The following is a 16604-nucleotide window of genomic DNA, read 5'->3' as shown; positions in this document are numbered from 1 at the left end:
CATAGTCTGGGATTTCTCACAAGCCTGAGCAGTTCAGAGAATAAATGCACTCTGTGGAGGCTTCCATATGGCTCTATTGCCAAGGTAGCACAACAAAATCATTTTACAGTGTTGGGAAACCTGGAGGGCATTCAGTTTGTCAAATATTCTGCCACAATAAGAGCAAGAAAACTATCTGTCCAAGTAGTTAGTAAACTAAAATTTTATATAAAGCTCTTCCTGATGTACTAGTTTATGAAATACAGGGAAGAGTTTATCTGGAGTTTTGAAATGATGTATTTGAATTATGCAGTCCAAAGAAAATTAACACCTAACCTACACATGAAGCAGAATGAAGTGGTAGCATGGCATGTGGAACTTTTAAGCAGAGAAACAGGAGTCATTTTTAATGACTACAATGAATCTCAAGGCAATGGGGATATATTTGGGAACAGACGGAGCTAAAACATTTAGGGAGCCTTTTTTAAAAAAAAAAGAATCAGGAGAGTGAAATCTGAAATGCTACTACTGACCCAACCATCTCATTTTATTGCCAATATTGACCTGTCCATGACCCATCATTCTATTCAGTGTCATACAGCTTTTCTAAACTTTTTACCCTGGAGGAACTCTTGAAGTAATTTTCAGATCTCTGGGAACCCCTGCATAAGAATTATATCTACAGCTCAAAATATGTTTGTTTTTTAAATTTCTTACAAAACACCTAGCAACCTCTAGTTAAGAAACCTTGGTGTGTGTGTGTGTGTGTGTGTGTGTGTGTGTGTGTGTGTATAAAATGGCTCCAAGAGTGTCTAAGTACAAGGGTGCATCTACACAATAATGCAGTTTGACACCATTTTTAACTGCCCTGGCTCCATCCTACAGAATCTCGAGATTTATAGTCTTGTGAGGCACCAATAAATACCCTCTAGCAGAGAAGGCTAAAGACCTTGTAAAGACCCTGAATTCCATAAAATGCAGTGACAGCACTTCAAGTGATATCAAACTGCATTGTTTCTGTAGTGTAGATGCACCCCAAGACTCAGAGGTTAGCAAAGTGACTTTGGGAGACTATGGCCCAGTCCAGACGGATGGGAAAGGATGCCTTCGTCATGTGCAAGGGCGGCGCTTCTAGATGCCCCTCGCACGTGAGAAGGGCATCAAGAGGGTGGCACTCTGTACAGACGGGTGCACCATTGGTGCACTGCAACGTTGTAATGGTGATGCAAGAAGAAACCACTTTTTGCGGGTTCTTTTTGGTCCACGGGGAAGTCCCATGGTCTGGAGGCTACGGCTTCCCCACAGACCAAAACTAGGCACCGGGAGACAGTCCTTTTTGGACGGTCTGTCCCGTGCCTATAATTCCTAGAATTTCCACTGCCAAGATGGGCAGCATCTGTGCTTACTGCAGGGATTGTAGAACTTGGGAAAAACAATAACTTTTCTAAACTCTACTGAGGTTCCCACTATCATCTTTCTTCCCAACCCTTGTAGGTTTTGATTTCTTAACAAAACAAGAATTGCCAATTCTGTTTCTTTCCAAAATGGTTTTTAAAGGCATTAAAAAAAGAAGACAAAACAGTGTACACAGAGAACAGCAACAGCCAAAACCTTCCAGCAGTGCTAGTCTGAACTAATCTGACACCAGCCTCTCTCCCCTGTCATGTTTCAAAGTGGAGCGCAAGGAGACAATGTTGTACATTCTTTGGCAATCAGCAGATCAGATAGAAGACGCAAGCAATACAACAAGGATGTGTAATCTGACATGATTAGACAAGGCTCTTTAGGAACAGAACATTCATAATTGAGACAAAAGAAAAGAGTATTAATAACACTTTCCTAACGCGGCAGTTAGCCATTTTATATTTCCTTTCTTTAATCTTAGTGTTTTTCAACAAATCATGGGATTTAATAGCGTGTTTTGGCAGATTAGAGGATTTATGGCCCAGATGTTTTTTGTTCTAAAAATGGATTAGGGTGTAAAGTTTGCTGGAATCCATGGAACATGTTGAGGCAAGCCGGTCATTTTGCGTGTGATTAGTGCCAGCCTTCTGTCTCACAGCCCCTCCATCTGTTACAATTCACCAATGGATCTGGTTAGATTTAGCCTCATGTCACAAACAGAAGCCCCTTTTCCGGGCAATTTCATATTGTCGTTTTCAGGGCTTGAAACAAAATGTTGCGTTGATGCCCTAGTTTAAAAGATACAGAGAAAAGCAACCAAGGGTATGGGAGAGAGGCAGTTTTGAGAAATGATCAATATTACTTCCTTTCACCTAAATAGATCCAAGGTCTGAGAGGCTTCACTCCTACCAGTCTTGGAAGCTGTAAATGCACACCAGATCCTAATAAATATAATCTATGAGAAGACAGGCTAAAGCTGTTGCAGGGGAGACAGAGGGAAGCCCCAAGGGGACATGTTTAAAGTTAAACAACATTAGGGGATGCTTGTAGTGGCTTTTAAAAACAATGGTTTCAACTGCTATTGCAGCCAAAGCCTAGGCTGTGTTATGTATATGTGTTTGCAAGCATGTGCCCTTTAGCCAAGGAGGGAACATCTGACCTGGTATTAACAGATCGGGAATCAGTCTAAAGTCTGTAGCTTGGTGCATTTCTAAATGGCATGTGGTGTGGGGAGGGGTGTGTATGTGTGTGTTTGTGTGTGTGTGTGTCAGTCAGAGGCTGGCATTCTGTGGCAGAGCTTTATGTGCTCAGCGGCCATAGCTCATAGCAAAGTGACACCACCTGTGCTTTATTAAGGTATTTGGGAGGCTGGAGGAAGGGGTGCAAGATATTCTTATGTCCCCCCCCCCACTGCTGCAGTTAATAAGTCTGCCTATCTACTCAAGGAAATGTAATTATGTTTCCACAATTTACTGTACAGCTTTTTAATATATATATTTAATGCACTGCTGCAGGAATACAAATGCACAGTGCTCAGTACAGGACTGACCTAATTCCTATCCAGCAGATTTGCGCTCTGAATGGTCCAAATAGGATAAGTGTTGTATGGGTCACAAAGGGGGCTGAGGTGTTTGATAACCAAAGAAAAGATCTTTTCCCTTTACCTGATCTGGAATTTGTTGTTGTTGTTGCAAGCCTTAAAGTTATTTCTGACTTAGGTTTGCCTTAGGTCTCCCTATCATAGGGTTTTCTTGGCAGGTTTCTTCAGGGGGGGGGGGGGGTGTCATTGCCATCCTCTGAGGCTGAGAGAGTATAACATGCCCAAGGTCACCCAGAGGGTTTCCAGGGCTAAGCCAGGATTTGAACCCTGGTCTCCCAGTGTCCTAGTCAAATGCACAAATCATTATCTTTTCCTCCAAATTGTTTCCTTGGTGGCCAGTTTAATGAACTTTAGAGTCACAGTGAAAAAGGTTTTTGTAGGAGCTCACAAATCTATTTATTTATTTATTGGATTTTTATCCCACCTTTATCCCAAAATAGGACCCAAGAATTTGTGTGCACAGTTTTCTGCTGCTGCCTTCAAGTATTGTCAGTTACATTTTGCTAGTTCAACTTGCTGCTTAAATGTAATTTGTATTGTTTGTAAGGCTATATTACTGCAGAAATAAAGCAAATTTGACACCACTTTAACTGTCATGGCTTCATCATGTGAAATCATGGGATTTGTAGTTTGGTGAGGTATTCAGCTTGGTCTGTCAGAGAGCTCTGGTCCCTCACCAAACTACAAAGCCTATGATTCCACAGCATGGAGCCATGATAGTTAAACTGGTATCAAACCATTTTATTTTTGTAGTGTGGATACACCCTTATTGAGTTCTGAAAAAAAGCTTCGATATAGGATTTTAGCTTTCTCCTTCCAAAGGGCTTTCCTGATGGAAGGTACAGCCACTCAGTGGGTGGGGATAAGACCTGTATGACAGTTCACTCAGCAATCTCCCCAACATTCTGTGTAGCGTTTTTTGGAGGAGCTGCTATGACAAGGAAGTGGGGACTGTAGGGCCGAACAGACAGGCCAAAATAAAGCTGCTTCAAGTCACTTTGGAGGTATGCTGTTTAAACAACACACAGGTCTTAAGAGGCCAGAAGCTTAGGACTGGAGCGTGGCTTTGATGTGGCTTCTGGCTTCTTAGGACTCATGCAACATTTAAACAGCATGCCTCCAAAGTGACCCAAAGCAGCTTTATTTTGGCCTGTCTGGTCAGGCCCTATACTTCCACTTCATGTTGCATGTATCTAAATCTGGGATCCAACCTGTTTTAAAAAATGTTAATGTTGCAGCACCAAGGAGAGCTCCAATTGCTTAACTTGCTCCAGGAAAGGTCTGAAATTTCTAGTGCATTGATTCCCAAACTCTGGTCCTCCAGTTGTTTTGCACTTCAGCTTCCAGAATCCTCAACCATCTTGGCCAATGCTGTAGGATTCTGGGAACCAAAGTCTAAAACACCTGGAAGGACATAGTTTGGGAATCAATGTTTTAGTGCCTTTTCAGCCAAAGCCTTCTTTCAGGCTCCACTTATTCCCTTGGTACACAGAAGGCCTTGAAGGGGCAGACCTTTTGACTATGATCTGTCATTCCTCCATTTACTCACTGCTTTAATGGGTTCTGAAACACTTTAAGGCAAGTCTGCAGGGGGCCTCTGTGTACTCAGAGGTAGTTTGGCCAGTTCCTTCTAAAATGTAGCCTACTGCTCCTGGTATTTGTTGGCGGTCTCCCATCCAAATACTCACCAAGGATGACCCTGTACAGCTTCCAAGATCAAACAAGGTCTGCTGCCTTTAGGATATTTAACAAAATCATTGCAACCTAAACTTTCATGAACTAAAGTCAACTTTGCTGGTTTTAAACAGTAAAGTACAGTATTCATTATTACAATCCATACACCCATCAATACAAGCAAATAACAGACAAAAATGTACAGTATCAGATAAGATACAATGTAACATTCCATAAACACAATAAAATTGTAAAGTCAACTTTGCAATGTGCATAGTGCTTTAAACAGACACACTCAAACATGCACACACCTGTGCAAAAACAGAAGTGTGGATTTTTTAAAAAAAAGTTGAATGATACTGAAGACATGAAATTCCAAAAGTGCCGTTAGGAACAATGAATGCAAAAGGGAGCATAGGATATGACCACAAAGCACTCATTGCAAATCCGCCATTCTAGCCACTAGATCACACTGTGTCTACCTTCTGTTGGGACCAATGAGACCATGACCGAAACATAAATACAGATGTTTGTGGTACACACTGAGCAGGCACTCAGCCCAAGCATCAAAATTAAAACAGAGACATCTGGATTCAAAATCCTAGACACTCTCCTGAGCTAGAAATTCCTGATACCAGAGACTGCATTCCCCAGTTTGAGTGCCAAGATAGACAGACAGACAGTAGCTAACTCCTGTGGGGTTTAGAACAAAAGCTGTACTGCTTTTTTTAATCAACCTTTGAAGCTTTGCCCCTAAAAGGCTTGATTGCTTAGATTTATTTATTTTATCTATTTAGTTTCCTTACTATTGAGAAAAATGGGAAAGATTTATGTTTAAAAGGAAAACAGTAGCTAACCACTGCGGGGCTTAGAACAATAACTATAACTATTTTTTAAAGTAATGTTTGAAACCCTGCTCTTACAGGGCCTTGACCCTATATGAAATATAATTTTGAACCCTGATTCTCTATAGATAAAATAGTCGTGGGTCCCTGGCACAATTAGAGATGCTGAATATCTAACATGGCCCTCAGCAATTCTGTGCGTGTATGTGTGTGCATTTGCATGTGCATGAAGCAGTAGGCAATGTGTACTATTGTTCCTGAATAGGGAAAGATTTAACATGCTCAGACTAATAACACTCACAGATAATGTAACCTTCATTTTAGTATTTTGATGAAGAATGAAATACAAACGTGACAGTCCGTGCAACATGAAGACCCATCCCTGATCACTTCCAAGGCACCAAATATGAGTTGGCTTAATGTCCAACATCCATTAGAGAAGGCATCTGAATATTTTGATCATAATCGCTTATAAAGATCCCTGGTAACCTTGCTTCTGTTTGTCTCCCTGTTCCCTTTCACCCTCTTTCTAGATATCCTTTCCTCTATCACGTCGTCAGGTTACTTAAATGATCATGATGCTGTTACCAAGGCAATCCAAGAGGCCCGGCAGATGAAAGAACAGCTACGGCGGGAACAACAGGTGTTGGATGGGAAGGTTGCTGTTACAAACAACCTGGGTCTGAATAACTGCAGGACAGACAAGGTCAGTTCCCAAGACTTCACTTTGGTTAGCTACTGGCAGTTCAGTTCCAATTGTTGTGTCACAGTTTCCCACTGTATGTTCCAGTATGTGGTTTTCATGTGTGGAAACACCAGGAAACACCGAAGAGAACACCAGAGAACACTTTATTTACATCTTCCACCACTTCTGGATTAATCATTATTTTACAGCCTAGGCCCAAACTCTGTTGGAGACTCACCAGGGAAATAGTCTGTGAGTTTCTCTAGAATTCTTGTAGGACCATTTAGCATGTATGCAATAGCAAAGCTCAGTTTGCTTTCAAATATATACCCCAAAAATAGCTACATCATTGCAAACACAGGTTGGTCATAGTGCCACATTACAATATTAACTGTGCACTAACATCCACTTAGATCGGTACCATAAAAAAGTAATACTGTATGTGTAAATGGCTCATATATTTGCACCAGATTCCATTAAATTATCAGTAATGCATCTATGGCAGATATTGACTTTATCATGCTGGATATCAACGCTATTTCTCAGATGTTACTGAACAGATAGCTGCTTAACAGATGGGTAGTGTGACTAATATCAACCATCTCTGGATATTTCAGAAGCATTCAGAGTTGAAAGGATGAGAAGAGTACACTTGTGAACATAATACAGTGGTCCCTTGGGATCTGCTAGAATTTGGTTCCAGGACATTCCATGGATACCAAAATCTGTGGATTCACAAGTCCTGTTATATATAATGGCATAGTAAAATAGTGTCCCTGTGCAGTTGGCCTTCCATATCAGCAGGCTAGCTGTTCATGGTTTTCACTGCCTGTAGCTAGCCCCACGCCATATAAATCAGTGGCAGTTTGTACACGCAATTGCACTAACACGGACATGTGCACGTCACTGTCCATAGACATATATGTACTTGAGATTTCATGATATTTTGTATCTGGGGTGAGCTTGACTAAATCATTCCATCTAATAGCATACATGAGTGTTAGCGCCCATCCCTTTACAAGCAAAATGGGATGGGAATATTCCTCAAACCTGGTAGTAGTTTCTACCACAGTAAAGGAACTCCTTGAGTATGCAAAGGGTTATATTTTGCCAGCAAAAACTGTTTTATTCAGGCAGATTTTGGAGAATTTATTGGTTGTGAGAAAGAGGTTGTTATTGGCTTGGTGTTGCACTTTTTTATTGCTCTACATTTATTTCAAGTGTGATGCAACATTTGTTTAATTTTTTTATTAGGAATTCTTTATTAGGAAGAATTTATTAGGAACAACTTCAGTGCAAGTATTGAGAGAAAGACAGGATATTGATGAAATACTGTACATAAATAAGTGGCTTAAAATTCAAAAATAAAGATTTTTGATGTCTTGATTGGGATCTACATAATATTAGTATATAAATTGAGGGGGTGAGAGAAAACAGGATGTAGTAGAAGAAGAAAAATGAATTAACCTTGTTATAGAGTAGGTATCCTGAAACCTGGTAAAGATTTTGGACTGGAGAATGTGTAGCAAGATGTTCAAATGGGAGCTATTGGGGTGGGGGTGGTCGATGGGGTGGGGGGGTAGATGGAGTCTGCTTCCACCAGTCCAATGTATGCACCTGAAGAAGAATCCAACCCAGTTGCCTGATTTAAAAAAAATAAAATAAATAGCCAAACTGGAGAGTTTAAGGCAGGATAGCAACATGCAAGAAATTGGCTGGAATCCTCTTGTTTAGACACCCTTAAAGAAGAGCCACTGAATCAGTTGTTGAGTGGTAAGTCAACACATAGGACAGTCCCATTAATTAAATGGGTCCAAACTAGTTGGGACTAACAATAGGATCTGGATGGGTGAGGGAAGCCTTTCCCCCATACCCTTATTCTGAGTCCCTCTTGAGTGAATATTTCCCCCAAGATAGGGAAAGTTGACTTTCATTGACTTCTTTCCCAGAGTCAATTGTAGCTTTAGATGGGCAATATTCATCAGGAATGTGGCACTGGGAGGAAAGTCCCAAACCTGTGTTGCAGTCCCAAACCTGATTAACTTTCTCTGCTCTCTTCTGTAGCTGCTTCTTAAATTTTAAAAATGAGTTGTGCTAATGGCCACTATGCAATCAATACTATATCTAGCTTGGTCTCTTAATAATTTTTGAACAAAAATAAATATGTTTCTTCCCTCTACTAGATTACTTTGGTCTAGTTGGCTGTCTCTTGCCCACTCATATCTTTACCTGTCTGATGGCAGATGCTGGCTTCTGTTTTAGGGGTGTGCTGAATTCACTGTGGGATTTCTTCCACATTTTAAAGGAGCTATCCAAGGTGGCAACACAATTACTTTAAAATCTAGGATAAGCCCCAGATCTGATTCACTGCATCACTGACTTGAAAGCCACCAACCAGTTGTGATGAAAAACCCATACAGGCTACTCCAAGTGCATTGGAGCAAGGTCAGAAGAAAAATAACAGAAGGAGGTGCTTGAACTGCCGATATGGAGTTTTACAATTGATATTTGGACTCCCTTTATTAATTTGGATGGTCTGGAAGCCAGAACCTATGAGGAATGGCTTAAAGCACTGGGTATGCTTAGCTTGGAAAAGAGAAGATTGAGAGGTGTTACAATAGCGATCTTTAAATATATAGACGGATGTCATGTAGAAGCTTATTTTTCTGCTGCTCCAGAGTCTAGAATCTGAGCCAATGGATTCTAATTACAAGAAAAGATATCTCACCTAAACATTAGAAAGAGTTAAATTTTGAGTGCTGTTTGACAGTAGGATAGTCTGATTTGGAGGGTGGTGGACCATACTCCTTTCAAGACCTTTCACAGAAGATCAATGTCCACCTCTCATGAGAACTGTAGTTGTATATTCCTGCACAACCAGACTGGACCATATTGCTCTTGCAATCCCTTCTCACTCTATGAGCCTGTGATCTTTCTTCTACAGTATTCAGCTGTGACAGCTTCTTCCTTTAAAAAAAAAAGTCCACCCTGGGACTTAAAGATGGTAAGGAATAAAGCCCCATTAAGCCCTTTTGGAAGAGGGAAGAGAGGGAAGAGGAGGCATAACAAGAAGTTTAATTCTCCATTTCAAGCTGTCAATATATATTATGCCAGGGTGATCCTTGAAATATCTGGGTCCAAGTGAAAAATCCTGCTTTTTCAGAAATGCTTACATGTGTAGGGGAGATGAGCTGGATTTGAAAATCGTATTGAGGTTTCTCCAGGAGCCAAAGCTTTTACTGATATCGAAGCTAAGCTTTCCAGTGATGGAGCTTCATGAAGCTATCACACGTGTCCTGTAACCATTGCAGGTTTTCTCTTCCAAGTCATGTTAGATGACTCAGCTGGGGAGGGGGAGAAAAGGGGGAGACACCATTGAATCAAGACAGATGTATTTATGGAATTTGCTACCGCAGGATGGCTACTAGCTTAAATAGGTTCTCAAAGGAGATTAGACAAATTCTTGAAGGATAAGCCTATCAGTGGCTTCTAGAGATGGGTGAGGGATCATTCAGTTCACATTTCAATATGAATTCACCCAGTTTGCACTTCCTGAACCTAAATATGAACTGGAAGGCAGTTTGCTCTCTGAATCTGAACATTTTCAACAGTTCACCAAAATAAAAAAAAATGAAAAATGGTGTAGGAAATAGCCACTCATTCTCATGGTGGAGAAAATTTTTGAACCCAGGCCTGAAACAGTTAATTAAATTCCAACAAAGGTAATTCTTCTATATGAAGGGACAGCATATTGGAAGCCGTTGATTTTCTGTATTTCCTCCCTGTGACTCCCTTGCTGCATTTTCACAGTACTGGCTTTTCCTGCCCCTTGCTGAGTGTGTGAATAGACTTACTGCTGCCTTTCCCCGCCACTTTCTGAACATTGGAAATGGAGGTCTGTCAGCTGGAAAGGGGGGGAAATCCTATATGCACACTTATAATAAAATACTATATCTGTAACATGAGTCTAAAGTTGAGGCTTGAGGCTCATACATGCTATGTGGTTTCTGTTTCATTGTTCTCTGCTGAAGTGCATCTTAAATTGAATAAATGGGAGAGGGAATGGTTAGATGGCATTGAAGAATGGGCATCAAGTTGATGTGAGCATCATTTAGGCATCCATCGGCTTTATTGAGCAGAATCAGTGAACTTGTGGAAGTTCATTGAACTATCCCCAACATGTACCCACTCCTTTTTGGGTGTATTCATTAATTGTCTATCATCTTTCAGTCTATTGCCTATCAACTGTCTGTCTGCCTTTGGAGAAGTTTCAAGGCTCTTTCCAGATATTTTTCTCCAAAGTGGAGACTACAAGAATGCTCCCATCCCATTCCACATGCACAAACAAACCCATCGTCTCTCTGGTTCATCCTGCCAACTGCTACCTGGAGTGATCTTGCTTAACAAAAAAATCCTGGGGTGGAATTGGATTTAGAACCAAGCTAAAGGAGCTACTTATTTTTCTACTTTGATGTTTTGCAGCAATGAGCTAGATTTGAGTTCTTTTTTTTTTTTTTTTTTTTTTTTTGGCCTATAACAGCCATGACTCTTTATTCACTATTTTTCAGTGAATTACTGTAATTCACTGTTTTCAGTGTAACAAAAAGAGATGGTCTGTAATTCACTATGGATGTATATATTCCGACTCAGTCTGAGCAATGGGAGGAGGAAGAAAAAGACTAATCAGGAATAGCTACCTTGTGATACAGCCAAAAGGCTTGCCCTTAATAACCTTTGCATTTTTGTCATAATTCCAAAGGCATAATGTCTGAATTGGACACCGGGGGGAACCAGAGAACATTTCCCTATATTGTCCAATGGTGTAATAATGCCAGAAATGGTAAACTGTTAATAGTAAGTAACTTAGTGAGTTGCCTTTCTAGACTATAGTAACAGTAACAAATAGTGTGACCTGTTGGGTTATCAGAATGAGTAAGCAGCATGGTCTAGTGGTTTGATGGTTGGCCTAGGACTCTGAGAGACTAGGCTCCAGATCCCAAGCTCAACCATGGAAACCACTCAGACTTAGACTCTCCCAGCCTCAGAAGAATACGAAGGCAAAATCTGCTCTGAACAAATTTTGCCTATATATTATATTCACACATTCGCCTCATGGTCACCATATATCACAAATAACGTAAGACACAAAGGAACACCAGCAGCAGCTACAACTGGGTCTTATTATATATTAACATTTTAAGTTCTGAGGTCCAGAGTCCTGTTTCTCACAGTGGCTAACCAAATACCATTGAGAGGCCTTGCCCAAAAACTCAGAATAAAAGCCACACTCACTCAACTCAGATTTAAAATAGTTCTCATGTAGCACAGTACAGTCAGACCCCGTATTACATACAGGATCTATTCCAGGACCCTTCATGTAATTACATTCGCATATAATCTAGAATGCTATTTTTCTTACCTGAAATGAACAACACAGTGTTCTCTCTAGGCATTTTCTAGGTTCTCCATTGTGATTCTGTGGTATGCTTCTGCTGGAAGTTGACCATAGAATCACACTGGATGACTTAGTAATGCTTAGAGAAGTGCCTTCTCTAGGCATTTTCTGTCCTTCAGTACAATTCTATGGTATGCTTCTGGAAGCTGACCAGGACACTGTGCAAACATGACCAATGAGGGCCCCACAGTTCTTTGTGTATAACTGAATCTGTGTAATGTGAATGCATGTAATATGGGGTCCTACTTTATTAATACAGTGTGCATGTGTCATGTGTGGGCGTGCCATTCACAGAAAGAGGTAATGGTGCATGTACCACACCATAGGCACAAGCCCCATTGTATTCAATGGGATCCAGCATATACAGTATTTCCCTTACACCGAGGGTGGGGGTGGGGGTGGATCCGGAATGGATCCCCTGCATAAGGGAAGGATGCACTGTATTGATATTTACAGCGTGTTTGTATTTTACGTGGGCACGCCGGATCGGGGCCTCAGCGGCCAAAGCGGCAGCCCCTGAGGCCCCAATCCGCCGCTTTCCAGGCTGCGGGGAAGTGGCAAAAGGCCCCTTCCCCGCAGCCTGGAAAGGGGTGTCCTTGGGCGGCAGGGGAGGAGGAAAAAGGGACCACTTGGCCCCTTTCTCCTCTGCGTCGCTGGGCGCAGCCATCTGAAGCGACGCAAACGGCAAAAGGAGCTCCATTTCGGAGCTCCTTTTGGCAGGTTACAGACTCCGTGCGTCCTAGGGTTAGGAAGGGGTGTGCTAGGGTTAGGAAGGGTTGCCCCTTCCTAACCGGCCCCATTCCCAACACATGCAGAGCGCATCCTAAATGGCAGCGCCCATCCACATGGGCGCTGCCATTTTTACGTCGTGGACGCTATGCATCCAGACGTGGCGCGGCAGAAGTGATGCCGCAAGTGTGCGCCTCGCGCCTCAGGGCACCACTTCTGGGGGCCAAAAAGGAGCGCCATTTCAGCGCTCCTTTTTCGCTGCGGCCGGAAGCCTCGCAGTCTGGCCGCTGGGGCTTCCCGCCGCCGCTAATAGCAGCGGCGGGAGAACGGCCGCTTGAGGGTGGTCTGTAATGCACCTTTGTGGCCTGGGAAGGGTTACACTATGCGCCCTTGCACGGCGTGACAACATCACGTCCGCGTCGTCCCATATAGAGGCAGCACGGTCGTGACGTCGTAATGGTGGCGGCCGTGTGGAACGGCCGCCGCCATTTTGTGCGTGCTCCGTGCGTGCTAGGATTAGGGGTATCTGGAAAGGACGCCCCTTTCTAACCCTAGCACACGCGGAGCTCACACTTTTAGGGACGTTTGTAACGGGCCTAAATTGCTTATGTGTCAAAGCAACTTTCTCAAAGGAATCTACTTTTCTCTGATGTGGTTCCCATATCTTTCTATCTAATCTTACTCTGTTTGGTACATGGCTTTGTGAAAATAGAGTCCTCAGAATCAGCTTAAGAACAATTTAAATAAAGAAATCCTCAGCATATCAAATCCTGTGCAGAGGCAAAGATTCTGAACTCAAGCAGCAAAAACCCACTGATGTGAATGCTACACCTAATGCAACCTAAGTTCCCATTGTGCAATAGCTTAAAATAACCATAACTTAGATATGGTATAAAAGTCAGTTGCCCAACCCACATAATGTTAAAGGACATATAATATTGTCTAGAATTAGAAGATGACTAATCTGAAGAGCTTTCCAGGCTATCATTAAATGTTTAATTCAAAGGACTGGGGGAAGCCCCCCACACACACACACACACCACTGTGTAACTGAGAGTCAATAGGCTTAATGCAAGCAGTCCTCAATGTACAGAAATTTTCTTCAGTGAAACAATGTATTAGTGTAATTTTCTCTGCACTAGGAAAGGAACACTGTGCACTGCATCTCCAGGCTTTTTAAAGTCCTTAAGAGCTTTTCATTTCCAATTGGTTAAAGAACTTCCATTTCCCTGTAGTGAAACAAGCTTCTTGATCAACTCAAGTTTTATAAGATTGCACAGCCAGGTGTCTGGCATGGCCCCAGGACCTGTTTTGAGCCCTAAAAGTCATCACTATGAAACTGTAAAACTATAAATAAAAAAAGAAAGAAAGGAAATATAGTGTCCCTAAGCATGTAAAGAATTCTTACTAACTGTTGTTTGCTAATCAGTATTATAATAAATATGCAGGAGCTGCTAAAAGCAACACTCAGTGTTCAAGAATCCCTGCTGTTCTTCCATAAAATTAAAGAGACATTACCCTTACGTTTCCCATTTATGAAAGAATAGCAAGAAAGGTGCCAGTTCTGACCTCTCTAGGAAGTGAATTCAAGAGTCTGGGAACAGCTATCATGAAGATTCCCTCCCATGCTCTCACCAGATGTACCTGTGAAGGTGATGGGACAGTGAGAAGACCATCCCCAGAATATCTCAAAACACAGGCAGGCCTTCAGGAATATGGTCGTTCAGATATCTCAACCTGAGACATGTAGTAATGTATACATGAACAGCCCTCTGTATTGTGCTTGGAAATAGACTAGGAGCCAATAGTTCTGTTGGAACAAGGGAGTTGTATGCTCCCTGTAGCTAACCCAGACTAACAATCTGGCTACAGCTCTTTGGGTCAGATGACGTTTCTGAGCACTCTTCAAAGGCAGTCCCATATATGAGATGCCCTAGACAGGGTGTAACTAAGACATGTGTCACTGTGGCCAGATTAGACATCTCAAGGAAAGGGCACAGCTGATGCTCAAGCCTTAGCCATCTGAATGCATAATCAAAACCTGGGCTTCCAGGCTGCCAAGCTGCTTTCTTGGGAGGAGTGTAACCCCATCCATCACAGGTTGAATTGCTATTCCATGATTTGTGTTTGCAGACCAAGAGCAGCTCTCTCTTCTCTGAAGTGCATTTCAATTTATTCACCTTCATCCAGTCCGTTATTAGTGACAGGCATGAGTTTAGAACCAAGACAGCTTTCATGAATTGAAGTGGGGGGGGGAATAGAACTGGGTTTCATCGACATACTGATGGCACTGGAACCCCAAACTCCAGACAATGTCTCCCAGTAGGTTTCATGTATATGATAAATAGTATGGGGGATAACATCAAACCCTGAAGGACCCACAGGGCCAGTGAGCTGAACAAGACTCCCTCTCCACTAACTTCTGGGTTTGCCCCTCCATGAACAGCAGGCTCTAAGTCCCATCCCAGCAAGATAGCCAAGAAGAATACCATGGTGTCCTGCTGCTGCCACACTAACAGGCAAAAATTCTCCCTATCCAGTTCCCGTTGTAGATCAACCACAAATATGACCAAAGGAATTTGTCTATTCCATAGCCAGGTCTGATATGAGACTGAAGTGAGTTTGATCCAGAATCCAGAAACCCCTGGTGCTGAGTGGCCACCACATGTTCCAGTATGTTGCCCAAAAATGAAATGTTGCAAAGTGGCCAATATCCATTATAGTGGAATCCAGGGATGGCTTTTTCAACAGTAATTTTAAAACTGCCTCCTTTAGACACAATGCAACTATACCTCATTTTAATGAGGCATTAACCGCTCCATCTTCCTATTCAGACAGAATCCTTCTGGCTTTTTTTTAATAAATCAGGAAAGGCCATCAACTTTCTAAGAATCCTGTCCACATCCTTGCACTGTATAAATTAAAAAGTGCCAAATTTAATTCCACTGGATCCAATGGATTTCTATTAACCATACCATTTAAGTCAAAGTCAATCTGAATTATTTTGTTTGCAAAGTGTTGACAGAACTCTTGAGTGGACTGGATTCTCCCTATGTGGGCCCACCTGTCAATGACCCCTGATCATCCAAAAAAGCTTCACTTCCATCTTATACATATCTTGCACCGTGGAAAGAAAGCTTTACATGTTTACCCTACTGACAAATAATTTCTTGCCATCTCTTATTATAGAAATTGGTTGATAAACTTTTTGTGGCCCATTTCAGTGGGAAAAGTGTCTCACCACCCCCACCACCCCGTACACACACAACACACACCACACACAACTTTCTGAGGGTCTCAGCAAGCTCAGGCACATCATGTCCTCCAACTGTCCTGATTTGACAGGGAGAGTCCTGAGTAATCCTCTGTCATCCCACTTTTTAGCTGCTTTTGAAAAGTTGCAGTTACTCCCCCCCCTCCCAATTTCTCCCCTTTTTCTTGAGTTTACCTTCATTGGTGCAAACTGAGTTCAGAGTGTAAGAGTAATTTGCACTTAATAAACCCAGTAGGGGGAGAAGATGGCATCTCACCTTCCCAAGAGCCTCAGGCAAAACCAATCTGCTGCAGCCTCTCTTAGCTTGTCTGTTCGTTCTCATTAATAGTTTTTGGCATCTTGACCACACTTTGATATTGTTTGGCCATACATGTCCCAATTTTCATCTGTGAAACATTGTAGGGCATGGAGCACATACACACACATATGGGAACCCATAGATAAAGTATTTTTTTTCACAATCCCCAACTGCAAAATACATAGGAATAGTAACAATTTCAAGCCTTTTCAAAGAGGATTGCTGGAGACAAAACGTGCTCAGTGTAATAGGTGTCTATCACTGTATAAGATCTGTTTGAGGGGAATAAAAGGCAACTTTGGCTGTGGGGGTGGGAAGAAGAGGGGAATGGGCAGCAGGGAGGGGAAGGAAGAATGAATGTTGCTGGTGTTACAGAAAGGAAGTGTGGGGAGGGAGAGTGGTACCGCATGGGGAGAAAGTGGAGTGTCAGATATAAGACGAAGTGATCACAGGCACAAAGGAATTTATATTCAAATATTTAAGCATTCTTGAAAGGATGCTCGGAGCAGAAATTCCTTTTCTCTGCTCCCCATGTAGAAATGACTTTAACACTCAGCCAGATGCTAATGCAAAGTGACTCAAGCTATTCCTCACAAGCATAGCTAAATTGCCGTTATTTGTTAAGCGCATTGAATTCAGCTGTGGATACAGCAGTTGGTTG

At 42.1% G+C, this 16604-nt stretch overlaps 1 protein-coding gene across 6 annotated transcripts in view; it reads left to right on the top strand.

Annotated features, from left to right (window-relative positions):
* SOX5 (SRY-box transcription factor 5) overlaps nucleotides 1–16604 on the top strand; it is a 537054-nt gene that overhangs the window by 471045 nt on the left and 49405 nt on the right. For all 6 annotated transcript variants that reach the window (XM_042470201.1, XM_042470204.1, XM_042470199.1 and 3 more), the window contains one exon: nucleotides 6036–6208. In XM_042470201.1, the coding sequence (XP_042326135.1) occupies nucleotides 6036–6208 (173 nt within the window). The remainder of the gene's footprint in view (nucleotides 1–6035; nucleotides 6209–16604) is intronic.

This window comes from Sceloporus undulatus, chromosome 5 (genome assembly GCF_019175285.1).
Source record: "Sceloporus undulatus isolate JIND9_A2432 ecotype Alabama chromosome 5, SceUnd_v1.1, whole genome shotgun sequence".
Lineage (NCBI taxonomy): Eukaryota > Metazoa > Chordata > Lepidosauria > Squamata > Phrynosomatidae > Sceloporus > Sceloporus undulatus.
Note: the sequence above shows the minus strand (reverse complement) of the source record. Positions and strands in the feature narration are given on the sequence as shown.